Source organism: Acinonyx jubatus, chromosome C1 (genome assembly GCF_027475565.1).
Source record: "Acinonyx jubatus isolate Ajub_Pintada_27869175 chromosome C1, VMU_Ajub_asm_v1.0, whole genome shotgun sequence".
Lineage (NCBI taxonomy): Eukaryota > Metazoa > Chordata > Mammalia > Carnivora > Felidae > Acinonyx > Acinonyx jubatus.
This window is the reverse complement of record NC_069381.1, coordinates 155,354,187-155,378,179: the sequence shown is the minus strand read 5'-3', so window position 1 is coordinate 155,378,179 and position 23,993 is coordinate 155,354,187. Positions and strand designations below refer to the sequence as shown.

Here is a 23,993-nt window from a genome sequence, read left to right as displayed (position 1 = left end):
CCAGGTCTATTAGATGCCAGAGGCTCTGTTCTTTCTACACTCTCAAAATCATTCTTGTCAACATTTCCTTGATGCCTTGCAGTACACTCATTTGACTGTATGTTAAGTGGCTTCAATACAAGGCATTCTCTATAATGGATGCACTGCCACACTGACATGACAGACGTAATGAAAATTCTCTTTGGTACAGACGTTCCGTCCTCTGGATATTCGTTGCTACATACCAGCATAACTACACTCTGAATTTATAAAAATCATGGTTTCTTGATGTAAGGTCTTTGCTTCTTTGCTAATAGTAATTTGTAATTGTTTATCCCACCTATAGTTTCAATTACTTTTAAATGGCAAAGTGCTATTTTTTTTTTAAATATAATTTATTGTCAAGTTGACTAACATACAGTGTGTACAATGTGCTCTTAGCTTTGGGAGTAGATTCCCATGATTCATCACTTACACACAACACCCAGTGCTCGTCACAACAAGTGCCCTACTCAATGCTCATCCCCCCCCCCCACACACACCCTACCAACCCATCAACCTCAGTTTGTTCTCTGTATTTAAGAGTCTTTTATGGGTTGCTTCCGTCTCCGTTTGAAACTATTTTTTTCTCCTTCCCTTCCTCCATGGTCTTCTGTTAAGTTTCTCACGTTCCACATGGGAGTGAAAACATATGAAATCTGTCTTTCTCTGACTTGTTTCATTTAATGTAATACCCTCCAGTTACATCTACTTTGTTACAAATGGCAAGATTTCATGAATCCGGCCAGAAAGTTACTGTAATGCATATACACAAGATAGGGAACATTTCTTATTTTCTTTGTAGCTTTTGAAGTCCATTTTTATAGGTCATAAGTCAAAAGATAATAAAAATATACAACATATGGTGAATAGCTGATTGATTCCATTGAAGAATTAACATTTTTTCCATTCCTGGGCCAATTGTGGTTAATTAAATGACCTTTACATCATTTGTGTTTCTACAATGAATTGTCCTACAGCTATACTCGATTTCAACTATAAATTGTCACTCTTATATAAACAACCTCATTGTAGGAGGAATTATTTTTGTTATAATCTTGCAGGTCTCTACTTTTTCTCCCCATACATCAAGTACAACATAGCATTTTGGATCAGAACCCCGAAGGATTCTAAGAGATGTGACATTGTGCTCATGTTTTCTAGGTGACTTTGGATGGCCATGACATCCGCTCTCTTAACATTCAGTGGCTTAGAGCTCAGATTGGGATAGTGGAGCAAGAGCCCGTTCTGTTCTCCACCACCATTGCAGAGAATATTCGCTACGGCAGAGAAGATGCAACGATGGAAGATATAGTTCTAGCTGCCAAGGCAGCCAATGCCTACAACTTCATCATGGACCTGCCACAGGTACCCTTAGTCTCTCATTCCACGGGGGAACGCAGAAGTTGTGAAAGAGAAAAGAAAAAGTTACACAATATTATACATTTCTTTTCATTTGAATCCCAAATCATTAAATTCTTAATGCCATGTTAGATTTCATTCCTGGAAATGTACCATGAATTTTCCCCTTTGTCTGAAAACACATTATTGTTGATATATTAAAAATCTACCAAACGGGAACTTTCTTTTAAAATCTCCCTTTGACATTGACACAATCTTCTTACCCTATCTGTTAAGCATTTGTTTAAGCAGTAGGTAAGTTTTTCATGTGGCAATGACTTACACAATGCTCCTTTGATGCCTACTAATGTCATTGTTCTTTAATTTTCTTGTGTTTAGGCAGCTAATGCCGTGTCCTCAGTACTGTATCTCACATATTCAAAAATTCCTCATTTATCTTCATTGTAAACAATGACAACAAAACCCAACTCCATATTATTATACTTATATACATTTTGTGGCCAATAGTCTGCTAAATCAAAGAAGAGTTATTACTAGTTAACATATATATATATATATATATATATATATATATATATATTTACTTATATATGCTTACTTATATATGCTTACTACATACCAGGCACTGTTCTAAGCACTTTACCTCTCATTTGACCCTTAAAACCATCCTGTTGGTAGCTACTTTACTATTTCCACCTGTAAAGAGAGAACTAAGAGGTCAAATAACTTGCTCAAGGCAGAAGAGTCAAGGTTCACACCCACGTGGTCTGGCTCCAGAGTCTGTGTTCCAGATAATTTCCTAATCAGCCTTTTAGATTACCTGTGTGAATAGGATTGCAGCTGTGAGTATGATATAGTCTAATGGCAAAGAGTATAAAGCTTTGGAATCAGACTGCCTCCATGCAAGTCCCATATTCTCTATTTGTAAGCCCTATAAACTTGGGCAAGTTACTTTAGCCCCTTACACCCCAGCATTTCCCTACCCATCGATTGACCACAGCGATATCTATCTCATGGGCCATCTGTGCCATCTGTAGGGACTAATGAGGTGAAATGTGTAAAGAGCTCAGCTCCATGCTTTATACATGGTAAGTGCTCAACTCATGTTGGCTAATAATGAACAAGACAAGAGTCTGACACCATTGTGAGATTGTCATATAATTCTAGACATGAAAGATACTCAGTAACTGTTTGCTATAGATGGTAACGATTGTAAAGCTAGTTTGATCTTTCCTTTACAACATAAAGACAGCTTTAGTGTTGTGTTTTTCTGTGTTGCCAAACTAGAGAAAAGGAGGAAGAACTTGATATGTGCTCTAACCCTTTAAAATGGGTTTTCAGGACCCTGATCAACTTTTACTTTGGTGGAAACATTTTATTTGAAGTTGAACTAGAGAGAAACATTTATATAACCCAGGAACCCGGGAATGAAAGAATAAATCAATTTCTTCATCTTACATACAAGTATCGATCAGACAGTAACCTGTTTCACAAAAGGGTATTTCTTTCAATGAAAGTTGGGCCTGTGAAAATTCATCCTTGAGAAGGAAGCTAGAAAGGACCTTGTAATGATCACTGCCAGGAACCATCAAATTGTTCCTCTTCCTTCCTGGTGTCACCTTCTTCCCAGCAATTTGACACTCTTGTTGGAGAAGGAGGAGGCCAGATGAGCGGTGGCCAGAAACAAAGAGTGGCCATTGCCAGAGCCCTTGTCCGAAACCCTAAGATCCTGCTCTTGGACATGGCCACCTCGGCGCTGGACAATGAGAGTGAAGCCATGGTACAAGAGGCACTGAGTAAGGTTGGTTGAAAGTCTGAGTTCATTGTATGAGACCATGTGGAAATGTGCTGTAGGAAAGGCAGCTTGCTGAGAGAGGATGGGGGTGGGGGGAAGGGAAGGGAGGAAAGGAGAGAGGGAGGGAGAGAGAGGGGACTACATGGGTCAGTGGGTCCAGTCTAACAGTTTAGAAAATACTGACTACAATGTTCCTCGCAGTTGAATAGAAGTCAGTATGATTTGCTTCCAGAAGCTACAAATGAAAAATTTTAAATCTTGTTGAATCTAACTTAGAATATGTGATTTCAAAAATTTCCATTTTGTTTTTAGCTGTTCATTAATAGCAACAGCTGGACCAACATGTGGGTGTTCATGGCCTTGATAGAGTGTGCTGGCCTTTTCTAATGTCTGCATAGCCTATTAAGGACCAAGACTCTGACTCACTTATGGATTTGGAAACCATCCAATGTCAATGTCAGCTCTGTCTTACTGTTTGCTTAACAGTATACTGTACATTCTTACAGATTCAGCACGGACATACAATCGTTTCAGTTGCTCATCGCCTATCCACAATCAGAGCTGCAGATGTCATTATTGGTTTTGAACATGGTACAGCTGTGGAAAGAGGCACCCATGAAGAATTGATGGAAAGGAAAGGCGTTTACTTCACTCTAGTGACTTTGCAAAGTCAAGGTGATCAAGCTGCTAACGGAGAGGGCATAAAAGGCAAGTGTCTTTTCCAATATACTTGTACATTGTATAAAACATTACATTTGTTAACTCTGTTTTATGGATTTCTCTACATTTAAAATACACTGTGTTATTTGTTCTCCCAAAAGCCCTTGGAGGCATGCTATAGATGATAAGAGAAAGAACAGAAGTTCAGGAGATTCAGTTACTTGATCAAGTCAGAGAGCTAAAATCCAGGTCTTGTGTGGAAGAACGATTTCAATTCTATCCGATACTTTGCAGATAGGAGAGCCTTCCTAGAGTGTCCTGCACACAGTAGGACATTTATTCTTACTGATTGGGTAAATTAATTAATGACTAAACATTGTGGTGCTTATTTTCATTAGCGTGGATAGATACTTTGGGCCCTCGTGCATCCTTTCTGTTTTCAGTCTGAATTTTCAGACTTGGTGCTTACGCCAGCCTACATTAACCAACCACTCCAAACTTTCTCTACCATACCACATCTCGATTTGTGAACTCCACTGAGTAAAACTACTGTGTACATTTAACACGTGTGATTTATTCTGAAAATATATACTTTTTAACTTGGTGTGTCTACCACAGAAACCACCTACAGTGGGCTTCCTTTAAGTTTTTACGATTCATGCTATCAAATATCTATTCGTTGGGGATGACACACTGGGTATCACACAGTTCAAAAGATTCAATCCTGTGGAGTATTTTTTTTTAAGTTTGTTTGCTTATTTATTTATTTAAGTAATCTCTAAACCCAGTGTGGGGGACTCAAACTTGCGACTCAGAGATCAAGAGTTACATGCTCTTCTGATGAAGCCAGCCAGGCACCCCCTGCTGAGTATTTTGAAATTTTTTGTTCGAATGTGACGGATAAGTGCTAAGTGTTATTTGTCGCGATAGAGTTAATAGAATGTTTTAGCATCAGATATAGTGATAGCATATAATAAGTAGTTTTATTTTGATATGGCTCTCCTTATTGTATACACTAAGGAATCATTTATGTTGTGTTGCACAGGAGAAGATGAAACTGAAGACGGCTCATTTGGTGGCAGACAGACCTTTAGCAGAGAGAGCTACCAGGCTAGTTTAAGGTAAGCTAGCCATGAGGCAGATTTTAAGGTTTTAAAATATTCTTAGGAGCCTCTGCCCCTATGATCCCTCAGGTAATATCTCAGGTACAACCAGGAGATCCTTGAGTGTAGCCCCAGGTTTCATGTAATATGAACGTGAAAATGAATCCTTGGTTGCTATATATTGACATTTCTGTTTCTAATTCATGGGGATTTTTTTGTTCCACATTGGCTTCTTATCTTATTGTGGCTAGTGTCACGAGAGAGAGGCTTTATAATTAAAATGTTTTCAGTTTAGAAAGGGGATTTTAAAAATTTGTGTTTGGTCTTGTCCCCTAGATCTAACCATGATATGAAGCACTGTTTTTACATGGAGGTCAAGTTCATGGCTTTAGGCCCATTCTTTTACCTACTGAGCTGCAATTGAATTACAAATATTTCTGCTTCCAGAGTGACACATCTGAATTCAAATCATTCCTTAACTGGATGAAATAAGAAATGTATTTTTTAGCATTTGAAGAGAATTTCCTTAAACCCCAGCTATTTATTTTTCTTTGGATGAATATAGGGTACTGACTTTCAAACATATTTTTGGAATATGCCGTTAACAAGACTGTAAGTTTTAGTCTTTCATCCTGATTTAAGTGTATCAGTAAAATAGTTCATTTAATGTTAAAATTCTATGTACTAAGAATTCTGCCCAAGAGTAGCTGTCTCTATTTGTGAAAATATTATTTAAGATTTTTTTCGCTGAGTTAGGAGGCTGTTAGTAAACAATGGGTGAGAGTAGATTTCTCTACCATTGACTTTATCATTTCTAGGATATGTAATTCAAGGCTATACTCTGAGCAAAGGCACAGTTATAAGACTTGCTCTTTCAAGACAGCATATTGCTTATTGAAAACTGGTTAAAGTGGCTTAGAAGAAAACATTTATGGAACAATTCCAAGCAATTCAAACACAGATTTATTTTTTCAATATTCAAAGAATAACGTATATAGCTGTTGAATCACTATGTTGTATACCTGAAATTAACATAACATTGTATACCAATTATACTCAAAAAAATAGTTCACTAATTTTATGCTTAGGGTTTTTTATTTTTCCTTTTGAGAAAGTTTATTCATAAAAATTTCAAGAAATGTTGGTTTTATCAAGTGTTGTGAATTAGGAAAATAATAAAGTAATAGCCTCAAATTGCTCTATAAAGTCAAAGTTACAACAATTGCCAAAATTATTAGGTAGTTTTTATAGATATTGGGCATTGTGTCTAACCATGCTTTTCTTTTTTTTTTTTTTAAATGTTTATTTATTTTTGAGGAGAGAGGGACACAGAGTGTGAGCAGGGGAGAGGAAGAGAGTGAGGGAGACACAGAATCCAAAGCAGGATCCAGAATCTAAGCTGTCAGCACAGAGCCTGACCCGGGGCTCGAACCCACCAACAGTGAGATCATGACATGAGCCGAAGTCGGACACTTAACCAACTGAGCCACCACGGCACCACTTAACCATGCTTTTCTGATTCGAAGAAATATAAATTATAAGGATCATTAGAATCACAACCTGAGGATACTGTCTACCTTCTTAAACACAGAAAACAACAGGCATCTCTTTTGATAACTAGGCTAACAGTTGTAAAGAGGAAGTGATGTATTTCATAGTCATGTCAATAAGAAAGTAAATATTTTCTTAGCTTTTCTGAGGAGCAAAATTCTCCTTGTTCTGAGTAGTTTACTTATAGTTTATTATTAGGATCAAATAAACATTTTTAATACAAACATTTCTTATTTGGCTATTAATTCTCACAAATTCTACATTTTGGTGACTAGAAAGAGAAATGTAGAAATATAATCTACACACAAAAAGTAACTATTAAGCTCCTGCAGAGAAAGATTTATAAATTTGAGTAAGAAGGTCTGTTAAAAATATCTCATTGTGTATGCTGACAGATTTTTTTTGCTAAAAGATGACTAAATTAAATGTTAATGTGTATCTTATTTCCTTGGCCTTGGTCTTTCGGAGGGCTCAATCTCTCTTTAGCAATATATTTTAGGTTCAAGAACAATTTAGTGGATAACAGTAACTGATCTCCTGAATAATAATGTTGAAAGAGACAGAGAAATCGTGAGGATATTCATTCTCTGAATTAGCTGTTTTTACTTGTGGAGAGAAGTGGTACCCAGCTTCTGAGAAAGGGAGTGACAGATGTTGCTGTTTTTTGTTGTGTATTTTTTTTTTTTAAAAAGGCACGGGATAGAATCCTAACTCTGATGTCTATGGTGGACCAGAGGGGGTTGGCAGGTAGGCCCATGGTTTCAATGGGACAGCCTATGCGAGGCAGGTGGAACATTCTGGGAAATAGGGAGAGAGAGAGACTTAAGAAATATAAGATTAAGGTAGTAAAACTCAGAAGGGACAAGAATATATGTTTTGCCATGCTCAGAACTAGGAGGAAGTCAACCATATTTCCTTTTCCACATACTCCTACATTGGCTTCCAATGCTCTGAACTTCTCTGCAGGCCCATGACCTTACATCTCAGCCCTACTATGCACTCTGCTCTCTCCACTTGACACATGCCTAGTCCTCATGCCTTCTGGAGAAGACTTCTTGACCTTAGTTACATAACCCAAAGAAGTAACTCTATTGCTGGAGAGTCTCAGGCCGGGTGGGAGGGAGCTGGGGTGTCCCAGGGGTCAGCCAGATAACAGGGAAACAGGGTGAGCAGTGGTTTCATGCCTGGTCATAATGAGACTTGACAAGAGTGTGAATGTGCAAGAGCAAGGAAGAGGGAGGACTTGAGATACATGCACCTTGTTGCACCTGGGTGACTAAGTGCCACTAATTGGACCTGGGAACAAAAAGGTGATGTGCTAGTACCTTCTCAAGAAGGCCAGATGAGCATGGATAATAGACAAGCACCACCTTCATATCTGTCTTCGCCTAACTTCACCTGGATACAAATGATGAAGATGGTTTCCTTGTAAATGCTTCCGTCTAGATTATGCTGAAACAGTTGATACTGGTCTCATTGGCTCTAGCATCTCTCTCTTTATACTTCTTACTTCAGATAGGTGCTTTGACAATGTAACACCCCCCTCTCAAGTCTTCACCAACGCCTTCATCACTTCAAACTGTATTTGCAAATGACTGAAAACCTAACTCAGCCTGCTTTAACTTTTAAAGGGAGAGAATCAGTTTACATAACAAGTAGTTCCAAGAAAGCTTTGGCTTCAGGCTTCACATGTGATGTGTCCAAGATACATCTAGTTTCTCTCTTCCTTTCTCAGCTCTACCTTTTTTCCTCTTCTATTTGCTTCATTTTTCAGTAAGCTTCTTTCTTTGAAGGTATTGATATAATCGCCAGCCACTCCTCCTGGTGCTGCATATTTTCACCTTTAATCTAGAGGAGAATAGGAGTCTCCTCAGGAAATCTCAAGGAAAAAACAAAACCACCTAAACCAATCTCTTCCTATATCTGTTCTATACTAAGTATATGTAATGAGGAACCCTGTTCTCTCCTGTCTCCATGCTTTTCTGTTTATACTGTTCTCTCAATCAGAAATGCTCTTCCTCTAGCCTACAAATACCCAAGTCCCACCTTAGTCACCTCTTCCATGAAGACTTTCATGGTAATACCTGCCGTATATGTTTTGTTCCCTTAAATTTCCATACTTTTTCGTCAACCCTGCCTTACAGCACTTAACACATTCTTCCTACGCCAGGGTTGGGTACATATTTTGCTCTTCTGTAAGATTTTAAACTCCTTGAGGGAAAATTCTGTCATTGACCAGTCTTTGTAATCCTCACAGCATCTGGCATTGGTTTGCATGCTATAGATGCCCAATAAGCTTCTGTTAAATGAATAAATGAGTGGATGAACACATCAACTAAATTTTATTTCAGTAAGCTACTTGTTACTTAAATGCATTTCTAGGGACAGTACGTAGCCTAAAGAAAATCTCACTAGGGGCCCTATTTTCCTCCTCTGAGCTCATTTGTATCCAGGTGGCCTTACACTAAAGTAAAACCAAGTGTGACTAGAGAGAGAAAGAGACATCCAAATTACAACCTGTAACCAATAGGGAGGTAAAGATGCTGGGCCTTTGCCCTGGTAGCAATTAGCAGACCATGTGGATTTGGAATGGATTTGAGCCTTGGACCTTGTTTTGGAAGACTGGTAGGACAGCTCTCCTCTCCTTCTCTCCTTCCCTCCTTGAGCACACTCGGAATCAGAGTCTAGCTTGGGGCCCAGAGCATCCAATCTAATTAACTATGCTGCAAGTATGGTTCTGCCAAACCTGCCCAGGAAGCTGTCTTACCTTGTTACTATGTGACCTACCAAGCATTTCTGTTTATTTGACACATATGATGTAAGCCTGAACACCAGCTAAGTCCTGTTCCAACCTGCCCATAATCTACAGACTCTTTCATCTTTCTGTTTATTTACAGAGCTTCAATCCGGCAACGCTCCAAGTCTCAGCTTTCTTACCTGGTACCTGAACCTCCATTAGCTGTTGTAGATCATAAGTCTACTTATGAAGAAGACAGAAAGGTCAGGCACCAGTTGCTCTTGGGGATTGGAGACCGTCTTTGCTGGGGACTATTGCATGGCCTTTAAATCTGACAACATGAGTTTTCAAGGCAAATATCTAGTAATGTTCGCTAAATCAGATTAAATGGGAGAATCCATGAGGACCTGATGAAAACTCTAAATTGTACACAATATGTTAAAAGAAATACAGATTAATTAATGACCTTTAAGAACATCTGAGAACTGAAAATGGACTAAAATTGTTAGTCAATAATTTGAGACGAATCATTGTAATAGACACAGGCAAATTATATGTACTTAGATTATTTGGCTATATGTATATTATTTTAAAGGTTGTAAGAATACTTGAAAACAAGTTTTCTCAAATTTTTCAATCTCCTTCTTAAATTATAATAACCCTGGCAAAAGTGTTTATTCGACAAAGGTATTTGATAAAGTTAGCACTATTTTTTAATTAACAGAAGATGATTAGGTTTTATGGACAGTTGTTTATTTCATATGGCTTTACCATAATTTCTTAAGGATATATCTATATCTATGATCAGCACTATTAGTTTTAATAAAATTCAAAATGACACAAAAATGAAAGAGATAGGTGAGGAATCAACAGATGTAGCAATATTTCTTCCTAGGGACACGGATCCTCAAAGCTATTGTGGGCATCTTACTTTCACATAAGGTGCCCATCTATCCCCACCCTCAAAGCCTTTCTTAATCTCTGAACTTAATTCTTCAACCTGAGAGTCTCACATTCAAGCCCAAACTCCTCTTCATTTGACACTTTTCATGGCAGTTTTCTTATTGAGCCTTAATTGGGGTCATATTGTCTTATTCCTTTACTAAATTACAAGCTTCTTAAAGATAGTGAGTATATATTATTTGTGTTTGCATCAACTTGAGCACTTAGGCCAGTTCCCTGCACCTATTAGGATATCAGGAGATTTAAAAACTAGGATGATAATTGAATTTCTACAATGAAATAAGCCCAAACCACAAGATTTATCAAAGCAAATAAGTCAGAGAGTATTTTAATTACAAGCACATCCATTATGCATGATGTAATTTCAAACTGTCTTTAAAAAATGTTTAATGAGAATCCGTTTTGGAAGTAATTATAAACCTTTGTTCGCAGTGACAAATGTGGAATAAAGTACAGTCTTCCTTATGATCTTATGACTATGACAGAAGGGTTATTAAAGTTCTCTCTTGGTTTTAATATATTAGGAATGAATAAATATTCAGTAGAGTTGGTTTAAGTCAATTTCATAGAAAAATACTTAGGAGCAGCAGGATGAATCACACAGAGAGCAAGCATGGTTGCTTACTGCATCTTGCCATTAAGGACTCAACTTCTCTTCTAAATCTAGAAATAGTTATTTCATCTATGTCCATGGTGCTGCCACCAATAATGACAAGATGCCTATATAAGGAGTCTAGTGAAGCTCCAGGGGACAAAGAACCAAACACGATGTTGAAAATTCAAATGTAACAGTATCAATCATATTTGACTTTTGCATTTTTTATTTTTTTTCTAGTTTCTGTTACTATTTGACAACAAAAGCGAGAGCAGAAGGAAGGAAGGAAGGAAGGAAGGAAGGAGAGAAAGAAAGAAAGAGAAGGAAAATAAAATCTGATTTTGTTGTTGCTGTTGAAACTGGCAGTGGCCCGGCATAGCTGTAGAGATCAGATCCCTGGAGATCTGGAGATCAGATTCCCACAGCGTTCTCCTGATGCTGAGGAAACTCAAAAGGGAACTATTTACATAAGGAGGAAACCTAAATCAAATATAAAGACTAGTTAGAGAAATAAAAATGCTCCATATAATATTCTACTTATCAGCATTGTGAATTAGAATGGAATAGTTAAACTCAATTAAATTTAAATCAGTGTAATATTTAAAATACGCCACTTTATATTCTGTCTCCAGTTAAGAGAGAAAAAAGAAGGGGAAAAAAATGACAGGGAAGCCATTGTGATTTTGTGAAAGCTCCAAGAAAATTAGATCTTATGCTTATATTAAGACTGCTCAATGGTAATTACATTAGGATTTTTTAGATTTAAATTAACTAATTTTTTAAAAAGGAACAACGGGATTAGGGTTGATAAAATTTAACGTATGGAATTTCTAATCTCAAGTAATATTTTAAAGTACTTTAAATACGTGGGATATTGTGATCTCAAGTAGATTTTAAAGCATTTTAAAAGTTAACTAAATTTGCCAAACACTGGCAAAATCCTTTCTTTTTCTCATTTTATGGAGAAATTCTAACCTTAATGTGTTACTTGGGAAGTATGCTATCTCAGGTTCCAATGCAAAATGTTTACTTACATAAAGGAATTATCTCCACCTTGTGGTCTCTCAGAGTTTCGACTCTGAACATTTAGAAGAGATGGTTGCATAAAGAGCTTGTACTTTCAAACACTAGGTGGGCTCACCGGGGACCAAGGGTCTCCTAGTTGCTGGTAACTAGGTAACGTTTCTTCTCACTCTCCAAGCTGTGCTTTGGGTTGCCATCAGTCGAGTCAGATCTTAGCTATAATGCTGACAAAATTAAGTGGAGGATTAGGGGACACCCTCAGGCAAAAGGTGCCAGTCTCTGATACTGAGACATCTCTCTCAGGGAAACAAACAAAGTAGGATCTGTATGAAATCAAGTCAAGGTCAAAAGTTTGAAACTCACCACTTCATCACAGCTAACTTAGAAGATAGGGTTTCAGCATTGATTAAGAGGACAGAGATAAGACCCTTACAAATGGCTATCACTATATGTTCATTTGGAGAATCTCTGCTCCTTTATCATAGTTCCCATTTCTTGTCATCAAATCTTGAAGTCGTTATTGAGGCAGGAGACCCCTATGGATTGGCATGCAGAAATCACTGTAACAAAGCACAGAAAGCAGAACATAAGATATAAGTAGGTAGGAGGTTTTATTTTCACCTGACCTATAAAAGGAGACGGAAGGAAGGAAACTGAGAAAAGTGCAGTGTCTACCATTGAACCATCTGCACAGTAGACGAGCTCAGTATTTTTTTAAATAAATGTTTTGTTGCATGTATGCACCATGGGCATAAAAGCTCCATTCATTCTTTCGTCCAATAAATATTGATTGTACAGCTATTGTGTGCCAGGGATTGTGTTATGGATGCAGAGATGAACAAGAGCCACTGTCCCTCTCCCTGCCCTGGAGTTGCAAGCAGGATTCTTTTTTTTTCTAACAGGATACTTCTTTACATATAATAAACTTGACATTGCTACAATAAAGGCAGGAATCTGTAGTAAGAGAACACATCAACTTTTATAATTTTACCCCTCTCCGTGAGTTACTGGTTTGCTACATATACAGGGAAGATGAATAAATTATCTTTAGCCTTTTTTTAGATGACTAAATTTGTCTTTAGCTTTGCAAAACTCAAAGGAAAAATTCTTCTATACATAATGGCTTTATATTTTGCTTTCTTCTATTATTCTTTTAGCTATATCAAGTAAGTCAATTACTTAGGGACAGATTTTCTAGTTTTTTCATCATTCAGGCTTGATGGTGCATTTGGTGGGGGGCGGGGGGGACAGTCAGGGGACAGTTTCCTTTAAATCAAACTTCTAGTGAAAGGGGACAAAGGAAAATTACTCAAATCAATTAAATTTTGCCTCTTGTTAGTTTATCTTGGAATGATAACTCCTGGAAAAAAATCACTTCATGTTATTTTAAAATGTCTTAAGTATTGTTGTTTAGGGTGAGGGATACCTTCAAGAATCTGAAGACCAGAGAAATTTCTGTCATGTCAGGCTGTGAGTGAGCTGTTTTGTGGGGCAGTGGTTCCAGAAAATGTTGGAGTTTAATGTGCCTGATGGTAGAGCACAGCTGACACTTTCTAAACCTATAATCATGGAATCCTAGGCTCGTAGAGTCCTGGAGATTGCATACTGGGCTTTACTCACATACTGGGCTTTACTACTAGAATTACCTGAGGAGTGGTGGTTTTTTTTTTTTCCATCTAATATTTATTGAACATTTATTACATGCCAAGTTTTATGCCAAACACGTTATATAGTTCTAGAAGGGGAAGAGAAATTTGAAGTCAGAGTTCAGGATGATGGTCTCAGATAATGGTCTCTTTGCCCTATCTGTTTGAATTCATGTCTGAGTCCTAGAGAGAGAAGGATTATAGCAGGAAGCAGACAGAAGTAATTTTCACACAAAATCTATGAGAGATTTTGGGATCCCAAAGTAGTGCCCCTCAGGAGCTACCATGACTAAGTATGATACCAAGGAAATATGTCTCTTGTTGAGCACTATGCACGGTGTCCCATGGGCATGAAATGATTTCAGGGGACGGTCAAGCACGTGCAGCCCTTACAAGGAGGAGAATGCAGTGGAGGTATTGTCAGAGCCTGTTGGCATTTCATGGGTGACATTGCTGATGAGAAAGAGAGGGAAAATGGTTGCATTCCTGATATGGCCCAGATCAGCTATGTGGGGACACTTGAAGATAACTCCTAGAAGCTGCCACAGTTGTTGAGGACCCTTTCATAGAAGTAAGAGAGTAGCTGGGGTCACTGCAGAAGGGATGGAGAGCCCACAATAGCAGTGAGAATGAAACAGAAAAATGTAACACCTAGATATTTATGACAGGAAGGAATACTTCTGGTGGATGTTATAAGGATGTCAGAAGGACCTGCACTTACTCGCAGAATATGTTCCCCTCTTCCTCATTATTCCATTGCACATAAAGTTGAAAATCTTAGTTAGACACCCTTTGAACTAGGATATGTAGACTGGAGATTATGTAAAAAGGGACAAGCAGAAGAAAAAGAGCAAAGACACAAAAGAAAATAAAGTGTTTTTTTCTAAGTGTAGAAAACAACTAAAATTTATTCTCAATATATGTTCTAGAGATAGAACCACTAGTCATAAATATCAGTGACTTTTGAATTGTAGTTTTCCATTGGCTCTAATAGTGAATTTTATTCTTTGTAAATTTTTAAGTGTAGATAATTCTAGAAGCTTGTGAAACGTATGATTGCTTCATGCAGCCTCTAGGATAGCTCTGCTGTACCCTGAGATCCACATTAGTATCTTTTCAAACACCTTATTTTTAAACACAGATTCACACTCAGGCTTGCTAAATTAGAATTTCTGGTGATAGGCCCCAGGAATCTATATTAAAAAAAATTTTTTTAATGGTTATTTATTTTTGAGAGAGAGAGAGAGACAGAGAGTTGAGCAGGGGAGTGGTAGAGAGAGAGAGGGAGACACAGCATCTGAAGCAGGCTCCAGGCTCCAGGCTCCGAGATGCAGCACAGAGCCCGATGCAGGGCTTGAACCCATGACTGTGAGATCATGACCTGAGCCAAAGTCAGACGGTTAACTGACTGAGCCATCCAGGTGCCCCCCAGGAATTTATATTTTTAATCATTGATCCACATGAGTCTGGCAAGCATCCTGATCTGGACACCAACCACTGTCTAGAACTGTAGAGGGTCTAAATTTTGCTGTAGTGCAAAGTATCAAGTTAGTCTGACACTGTTTTCATGGATGCAGGCAGAATACACAAGAGCCCTGAGCCAGAGACAAAGAACTTTATTACTCACAGCAAGAGTGGTAGCCAGAGTGCATCATTTGCACTGGTTTCCCAGCCCAAACCCCAGATTTAAAGAGAGCCAGATGATACTAGCAAATGAAGGGGGTATTTAAGAGAGGAATCCTGAACTTGAGGAACTGGATTCTTTTATAATGGGTAGTAAGCACATCTGCTCTTTTCTTGGGATGGAGACACCATCTTTGTCTTCCAAGGCTATTTGCTATGCAAACACCCTTGAAAAAAAATACTCTAAATAAAGGTAGTCAGTGATTCTGCATAAGATGTGCAGAAATACAAGATACCCATAGAGAGTTATCTCCCTAAAACGACTTAGTCCAACAATCTCATTTTGAGGATGAGGTAACTGAGCCCCAGAGAGCTAAATTGCTTCGTGATGTATTCCATAGGTGGCTTCATTGGGTTCAATCAAGAACCCTGTTCTTTCCATGCTTGTTCTACTCATGCTTTCCCAGGCACCTCTCTTCCTCTCTGGTTGGAGGAATTGGTTTCCTAGAGTTAGTAAGCTGTGAGAGATTAAATTATTGGACAGAAGGATTTGCTACATGAGTGTATAGTAATGACAAGTGCACATGTTGAGGGCAGGCCAAGAGAGAATTTGAAATGGAGTTAACAAGAAATCCATCACCAGCCAAGCAGCCTTCCTCCAGCCTATTTGGCTTGCATTGATAATGACATAACATGACACAAAGCTTTATTTAAACTGAATTGGTAATGTGGTCTTTGACTTTGTAGGCAAAGGAAAGTATTTGAAGTTCCTTGCTGTTGTCTGTTCGTGACATTCAGCTACCTAAAGGGTAGATTATTACATGTTAATGAAAGAGAGCACTAATTCATAGTTTTGTAATTCATCTGTTATAATATTTTAGTATATTTTAATAGAAAAAGTAAAAAAAATTAATGCAAATCTATATAAGCCACCTAAAATCCTTTCTTACATGAAATCAGTAATAAATTTAATAAATGGTCCTAAAGATCAAGCAGTGAGTAATATCAGTAGTGAGGAAAATGATAGTAAAAATGATGGGGTTTTGAATATAATATTTGCCTTCAAGAGGATAAAAATTTGTTAGCTTGACACTTTAATGACAACTAAAGAGAACAGAATAGAGAAGTATTAAAATAATTTTCACTCATTACAAAGAATATGTAGAATTTAGAAATCCTGAATGGAGTACCATATACTTCTGGGTACTAATTAAGAAAAATCTTACAGAGAGCATGTAAATTATAACTATTGACACCATTTAATAAATTTGAATAATTACTTTGTCTTCTTTCAGATACACTGTCCTGCCTCAGAGCTTCAGGTAGTTTCTAGAAGGACATTTATGAAAGACATACCTTAAAATTTTTATGAGTCCTCAAATATGTAAATACCACTATAGCACAAATTTTTTTTTAATTGGGGAGTTATTTTTTTGAAAGTTCCAACATATCTATTACTCCCCTAGAGTTAACACATACTCACTGCGACATGAAAACCACAACCTCACCCTCAGATGTGTGTCCATCTAGCTCATCCCTTCCAAGTCACGGCATGGTGGCAAGCAATTCAAAACCATTTCTTACAAAACAACGCATCACTAACATCTTGTAGATCTTTGAGGTCACTCATAACCAATCAAACCATGACTTTTAAATCTGTGAATGCCAAAGGGTCTGCTGTATAATAAAAGAATAAATGCAAAAACGTCTGTGTGTACCTCTGGATGACTAATGTAATCCTTTCTCCCCTCAAGGACAAGGATATTCCTGTGGAAGAAGAAATTGAACCTGCCCCAGTTCGGAGGATTCTGAGATTCAATGCTCCAGAATGGCCCTACATGCTGGTAGGGGCTGTGGGCGCTTCTGTCAATGGTTCAGTCACACCTCTCTATGCCTTTTTATTCAGCCAGATTCTTGGGGTAAGCAAACAGCTGGGTTCACATTATTCTCCTCACATTGTTTGTTTTTCTATCAGTGGGTATTGTCATTTTTGATAGGCTGGCTCTGTTGTTTTAATGGATGTAGCTTTATTTTCCTCATAAAGGACTAAAAGTGCCTTGATTTTCCATTACACAGAAGACAAGAAGGTGAAGCTGAACACTCTCATTTGGGCTGGCAGGACGCTCATCCAGGCATCATGTCTGCGAAAAACTGCACTATGGCTGCAAATTTAGTGTTAGAAGAGGGCAATTTCCCTATATGCAAACAAAATCAGAATGCAAAGCAGGTTCGTCGAATAGTACAAAAGGATTTTAGGGCCGTTTTGATCTTGCTGAACAGCTGAGGTGCAGAGTTTGGCTTATAAAAGCAGGTGTTAGTGCATGTGTAATTCTCTTCTCTGCTGATTGCACCACTGAAATGGCAATGTTGGGGAGGAAAGAGGAAAAGGAGGAGAGAAGTACAATAAGGCACGGATAAAGAATGAGCTTATTTCAATTTTCACTTCCTTAGGAGTTTTTGTATTCTCCATCTGACTTCGTTGCTACAATAAAAATTAACAATAATTACAAATATTAATTTACACTAAGCACATTATATATAATAGTTCACTAAATTTTCCTAGTTAACCATCTGAGGTAGGGATTCTTATTGTTCCTGTTTTAGCAAAAAAGCAAATCAAGTTATACAGAATTTAGGATAGCAAGTAATGGATCTGGGGTTCAAATCTGCAGAATCTGGAGAGCCAGGTTCTAACAAAACTTTATCATTGCAAAATTAGTTATCAAAACGCTGCCAAGTTTCCTCAGTTGAAATTTACGCCACCCCCCACAAATCCCGTGAGATCAACAAGGAGGCAAACCTAGAATCTAGATAACTTTTTAAATTTGTTTATGGTGAAGTAGGAATTAATTAGGTGGTAGGACCATGAGTAGGAGGCACCTTTTCCAAAGCCTAGCCTCAAGGATTTGCCAGTATACCACACAGCCAGAGCTTACTGAGTCCTGAGTTTTTCTTTTCCCCCACTAGTGTCTCTTTTGCAGCTTCTCTGGGAGGTCCCGACCAGAAAAATGTCCCCACAGGCATGAATCATACAGAAAGACCCAGAGAGTCCATAAACAAAATCAAGTCATTTGTGCAGGGAGGGCCTCAGTCGCCCTTTTAATTTTTATACTTCCCCCTTGTGGGAAGTGAGGAAATCATGTTAATTTCAGAGAAGTAGGAAACTGGAAACCGAGAACTTCAACTCTGGTAAGTTGAATTTCTGGTTATGTAAAACCCTTTATGATGAAAATCCTTTAAATAATTAATTTATCACCCTTCATGTCTGGTAAGTACAATATTTTAAATGCAACATAAATGTTCTTTTTTGACTCAACAGATGTTTGTTGATCATCTTCCGCAGACACTATGCTAGAAACTTGGGATTGCAGTATCAGTCATGGTGCCTCCTCTAATAGAGTTTCTAGTCTATGAGGAAGACAGACATTAAACACAAAAATCTATTCATAATTCAACAAATATGTATTAATCATTTATGGTTTGCCAGACATTATTGCTGGGATTGAGGATAGACTGAGGAACAAGAAAACCAAAGCCCTTCCCTTCTCTCATAAAGCTGACATTCTAGTAGGGAAAGGCTCTGGAAATGCATCTCACAGAGTACTGATGAGGTGCAGAGGGTGTGGTGGGTAGGGTTGAATCTGTAAAGACATTTGCCCTAGATGTTTGCTTCTTAAAATAAATCCAGAATAACAGCTTCTTTGCTGATTCTCACTTTCTTAAAAAACAGAGTGAAGAATGTACTGACTGAGCTTCACCCAAACCCTGTATATGAGCTCCTGTGGAAAGAGCCCTGGATTTGTAACCCAGAGATCTTTTTTTTTTCTGAAACTGGCTCTTCTAGTTACTTATCAAGCACTGTATGCCCTGGGGTCATGCCATGCCATTTCTCTGGGCCTTAGGTTCCTCAACTATAAAAGGAAGGATTGACAAAAATGGTTTCTAAGATAACTGCCAGTTCTAAGAGTCTATGAAACGGCCAGGTCAGAAAAAACCTGACGATTCAGCTGTAACACCTGCTCTCTAGAGCAGCTTCCAGTTGTTGGTAGTGACAATCGTTATGTGATTCTTCTGTTCACAACCAGAAATCCTAGGAAAAACTTGGCTTGAGCAATAAGGCTTTTCACTTAAGGGCTGCAGTTACCAGAGTAACAGGATCTGGTTGGTGGAATACAAGGTTTGCTCTTGTTTAATGTTCTCACTGGGTTGTATTTTCTAAGAGAATGATGCTGAACAAAGTACTATTTTTCCTCTCTGATGAAGAAGATCATTCTGTTTGTCTCTTGCATAATTATCACATATTCATCAGTAGATTCATGATACTTTCATCTCTCAGGATATAATCATGAGTCAGATAATAGTCTGTTCGTAATTGCGCTATTTTCATGCTGACATACCTAAAGGGCACAATACTAACATTTGGTGTATTGAGACCACAGTTTGGGACACAGACCCAGCAAACGATTGGACACTATTAGGATCCTGGTCTCTAATCTAGTGATGCATCAATACACACATAAAACATAATGTATCTGATTCACTTTCCATGGGTCTATTTGACTTGGAAAGTGTGCATGTGTTCCAAGCACAGCAATGTGGACGTAGCATACTGGGAAAAAGCACGAGTTTTGGAGTCAGTCAGCCCTGGATTCGTATTAAGTCTCTGCTCTGTATTCTCTGTGTGCACTTAGGCAAGTGGCTTTTCCTTGATGAGTCTTAGTTTCCTCATCTGTAATTTGGGACGAGAAAATCTACCTCACTGGGTTGTTTTAAGAAGCCTAATTTAAGGAAATCTTCACTGAAGTTAAAGTAGGTTAAGTTACACATTTGGCACCTAGTAAATAGCAAGAGTTTAATGAATATCTGTTTTCTCCTTAAACAAACTCACCATTATAAAAATGGCACAGATGTATTATAAAGGAGCCTACGGATGGGTAGCCTTTTGGGTTGATTTCAACAAGAACAAAACTCAACAACAAAGAACTCATGGAGTAGAATTTTGTGAAAAGAAGTTATGGATAGAGAGATGCCCACTCTTGAACTGGACACTTGTATGGATTTAACATCAGCCAAACACTCTTTTTTTTAACCCAGACAAGATGAGTCATGCCAAGAGCCAAGAGAGCTGGCAAGAAGAAAATCACTGGAATCTAAAAAAATAGGCCTTTCCTTACCTAATAATAACCACTAGCTAAATGAACTTGGACAGAAGTTTTGATGTTTGGGGCTCTGGTTTACCATCTCTAGAATAAGAGTTAAACTGGCTAATCTGCACTTCTATAGTCCTTTTGTCCATGATTATAATAGGTGACATGAGGAAGGAATGGAAATGTGGCATCACTGTTTGGGGTTTGGGGGATGTGTATAATGATTTTAAAAACCAAACTGCAACATGTCTTTAAACCCCTAAATTTATAAACTCTGTAAAGTAAACATATGAGTTATTCAATGCTGGGGAGAATGACCTTGGAATCTTCCAAACCCACTTCCACCTGTATTAAGAACATGAAGACCCTAGAAATTATCCTAGAAACAGTAAATTTTATTAATCTGGAACTCCCCTCTCCACTTTGGCATTTGATTATTTGAATAGGTTACTTTTGCTTTGCAAAAAAGGATTTGTTAATGGAGTAGTATACATTGTTTTCAAGAGATTTATTTGGTATATAACAGGCACTCAATAAATATGTATTGCATAAACGATTTCTTTTGAGCAACTGCTTGTTAGCATTGTTCTAGTGACTTAAATTAATTTAGAACGATAAATAAAGTTCTCTAATGTGTACGTTTTTGAACTCAAGTTTTCCTCACTTAAGCCCAAATTAGGAAGTTTTGTTGTACCTAAAATCTATTCATTATAGGGCACTATCATTAGAATATCCAGCTGTTCTTTCCATTTTCTTATTGCAACAGCGTAGTCCCCAATCAGTTACTTGAGCATACATCTGCAAGTTCAGAATACACTTATAAAGTATAGTTTACCATTTATTATGGACTAAAAAAAATTCACGACTTCCATAGTTTTTTGGGGGGGAGTAGAGAATGTTTTCAACTTTTCCTGATTTGGAAACAACAACCTCTGGGGCATCTGGGTGGCTCAGTCAGTTAAGCATCCGACTTCGGCTCAGGTCATGATTTCACAATTCGTGGGTTCCAGCCCCATGTCAGGCTCTGTGCTGACAACTGAGAGCCTGGAGCCTGCTTTGGATTCTGTGTCTCCCTCTCTTTGTGTTCCTCCCCCACTTGTGCTCTCTCTCTCTCTCTTTCTCAAAAATAAACATAAAAAAAAAAAAAAGAAACAACAATCTCAGCCTCAGATGGACAGAAAGTGTTCTTTCTCCTAAGCCAACTACAGTTAATAGCTAGTTGTTTTTCAAACGAAACTATTATTCATATATTATATATATGTATGTATATATATATATTATATGAATATGATCTATAAAAGTAATAACAGAGTACCTGAGTGGGAAAATCATCTTTATTGCTTCTGTTATGTGAGAAGGACAAAGGTCATGATAATACTTTGTGCTTTGTTCCAGAAAACATTCTTCCTTCCTTCCTTCCTTCCTTCCTTCCTTCCTTCCTTCCTTCCTTCCTTTCTTCCCTCCCTCCCTGCCTCCTTCCTCCCTCCCTTCCTTTGTTCCTAACTTCCTTTCTTTTTTCTTTGCCTTATTACATACAAGATTTGAGATATTTAATGATACTTTTCATCTGTATCAATGAAAAGCCAACACAATTGCCTACATCAGGCCAAGAAACAAGACAGAATTTCTGCAAATTGTAGCTATTGGTTTTCATTTGCCAAGCTTCCTTCCCCACAAGGAATTAAAATACACATATTCATAGCTAACTTTGGTTTAATTACTGATATGTTCCCTTAGCCTGATGCTTAAGAGAAATTCCTTTTAAGCATATTTTATTTATTTTGCTATTGTTTGTAATACTAAAGTAACATGTTTGCTTACTTTCTTGCAAAGACTTTTTCACTTCTTGATAAAGAAGAACAAAGGTCACAGATCAATGTTGTGTGCCTGCTTTTTGTAGTATTGGGCTGTATATCCATTTGCACTCAGTTTCTGCAGGTAAGGAGTTTTATTTTTGTGTAAGTGATTTAGCTATTTTCTCCCTTTTCGTGTTAAAATATCACTAAAGATTCCTTTATGTTTTAGGGATATGCTTTTGCTAAATCTGGAGAACTCCTCACAAAAAGGCTACGTAAATTTGGTTTCAGAGCAATATTAGGACAAGACATTGGCTGGTTTGATGACCTGAGAAATAGCCCTGGGGCACTAACAACAAGGCTTGCTACAGATGCCTCTCAAGTTCAAGGGGTAAGCTATGGGGGGAAATCAGGGGTGTTATTAACTGGAGTAAATATTCTTTCCTTTGAGAATTATGATAATTACCTATGTGTTTCCCATGAAATAGGAACTCATGGGACTGAGATGCCCCAGAGCCACATTTTCCACCATTTCCAATGCTGACAAACAACAGTGTGTCCCAGGCAATGTCCAGAATCAGTGCCATGAGTCCAAATCTGTCCAGGTTTTAGATTTTGTGGGAGTCTAGCAACTGAAAACTTTCCTGATACTCATTTCTCAGATCATTTTCAGGCCCAGAGGCTCAGATTCCACAACACTTAAAAGCTCCCCCCAGAAGGTGGAAGCAAAGCGTGTGTGGAAGAAAGCCTCTTACATAGATGCCCAGCATGCAGGTCTTAGGAAAAGAGAAGCTATTCTGAGCTGCCTCTGCAAAATGCCAGTAAGGAAACTGAAGGAAAGAAGTAAATGATTGCCATCTAGAATCTTGAGGCATTCATAGAGACAAAGCTGTGGTTTCTCAACCTCAGAACCGGCAGCCTTGTTCAGGGGACTTATACATGTGTAAGGTGAGGCCATGCCTTTAGGAAACTAGGGGTTTGTATTAAAGTGACAAGAGTCAAATGTGCCGTCCAGAACCTCTACTCACTTTTTGTGGGAAGAAAGGAAGGAAGGAAGGAAGGAAGGAAGGAAGGAAGGAAGGAAGGAAGGAAGGAAAGAGAAAGAAAAAAGAAAACCACAGTTTATTTGTAAGGTTCTTGGAAGAAAAAAATGCCCTGGATTGATGGTGCTGTACTGTGTGTCTTGACTCAAAAATATGGACAATGATATGGGAGAATTTCTGAGGAACATGGAATCTTCTTCCTGAGAGCTTTTTTTCTATGTATATATGTGCTTCTTACAGACTCTGGGTCACACTCCATGAATCATTTTGTAATCTTTCTGTTTTTTCCCTACAATAATCTGCTGTGAGCATATTTTGGCCATTACATATTTTTCTACAGTAGATTTTTGACGGCTGCATAATTCATCATTTTAATGTATCACCATTAAAGAATTCCTTATTTAAATGTTTTTTCTTTCTGTTTTTTCCTCCTTATAAGCAACTTCTATCATTTTACATCAAGCTTGGCACATCCTTATTCATTTTTTTTTATTTTTGTTCTCAAAATAAAATCACTGGATCAGAGTATATGATCATTTTGAAGGGTTTTAATGTGCATTGTCTTACTGCTTGGAGAAAGTTTGTAACAATTTCACTTTTACCCACTGAGTATTCTAGTGTCCAGTTTACCTGACACTGAAGTTTAGGTTAAATAAATAAGCTATAAACTTATCTCTTCTATTTTTGCATCCTTCAGCCTGTAAGGTGCTTTTTAAAAACATTTTTTAAATGTTTGTTTATTCTTGAGAGAAAGAGAGCATGAGTGGGGGAGGGGCAGAGAGAGAGGGAGATAGAATCCGAAACAGGCTTCAGGCTCTGAGCTGTCAGCACAGTGGGGCTCGAATCCACAAACTGTGAGATCATGACCTGAGCCAAAGTCAGACGCTCAACGCTCAACCGACTGAGCCACCCAGCTGTCCCGAGCAGATTC

The 23,993-nt window shown here is 37.9% G+C and overlaps 1 protein-coding gene across 4 annotated transcripts in view; it reads left to right on the top strand.

Annotated features, from left to right (window-relative positions):
* Window positions 1–23,993, top strand: part of ABCB11 (ATP binding cassette subfamily B member 11) — an 89,310-nt gene that overhangs the window by 48,177 nt on the left and 17,140 nt on the right. For all 4 annotated transcript variants that reach the window (XM_053215234.1, XM_053215235.1, XM_053215237.1 and 1 more), the window contains 8 exons: window positions 1,183–1,386; window positions 3,011–3,181; window positions 3,682–3,889; window positions 4,887–4,956; window positions 9,387–9,489; window positions 16,831–16,995; window positions 22,057–22,161; window positions 22,249–22,410. In XM_053215234.1, the coding sequence (XP_053071209.1) occupies window positions 1,183–1,386; window positions 3,011–3,181; window positions 3,682–3,889; window positions 4,887–4,956; window positions 9,387–9,489; window positions 16,831–16,995; window positions 22,057–22,161; window positions 22,249–22,410 (1,188 nt within the window). The remainder of the gene's footprint in view (window positions 1–1,182; window positions 1,387–3,010; window positions 3,182–3,681; window positions 3,890–4,886; window positions 4,957–9,386; window positions 9,490–16,830; window positions 16,996–22,056; window positions 22,162–22,248; window positions 22,411–23,993) is intronic.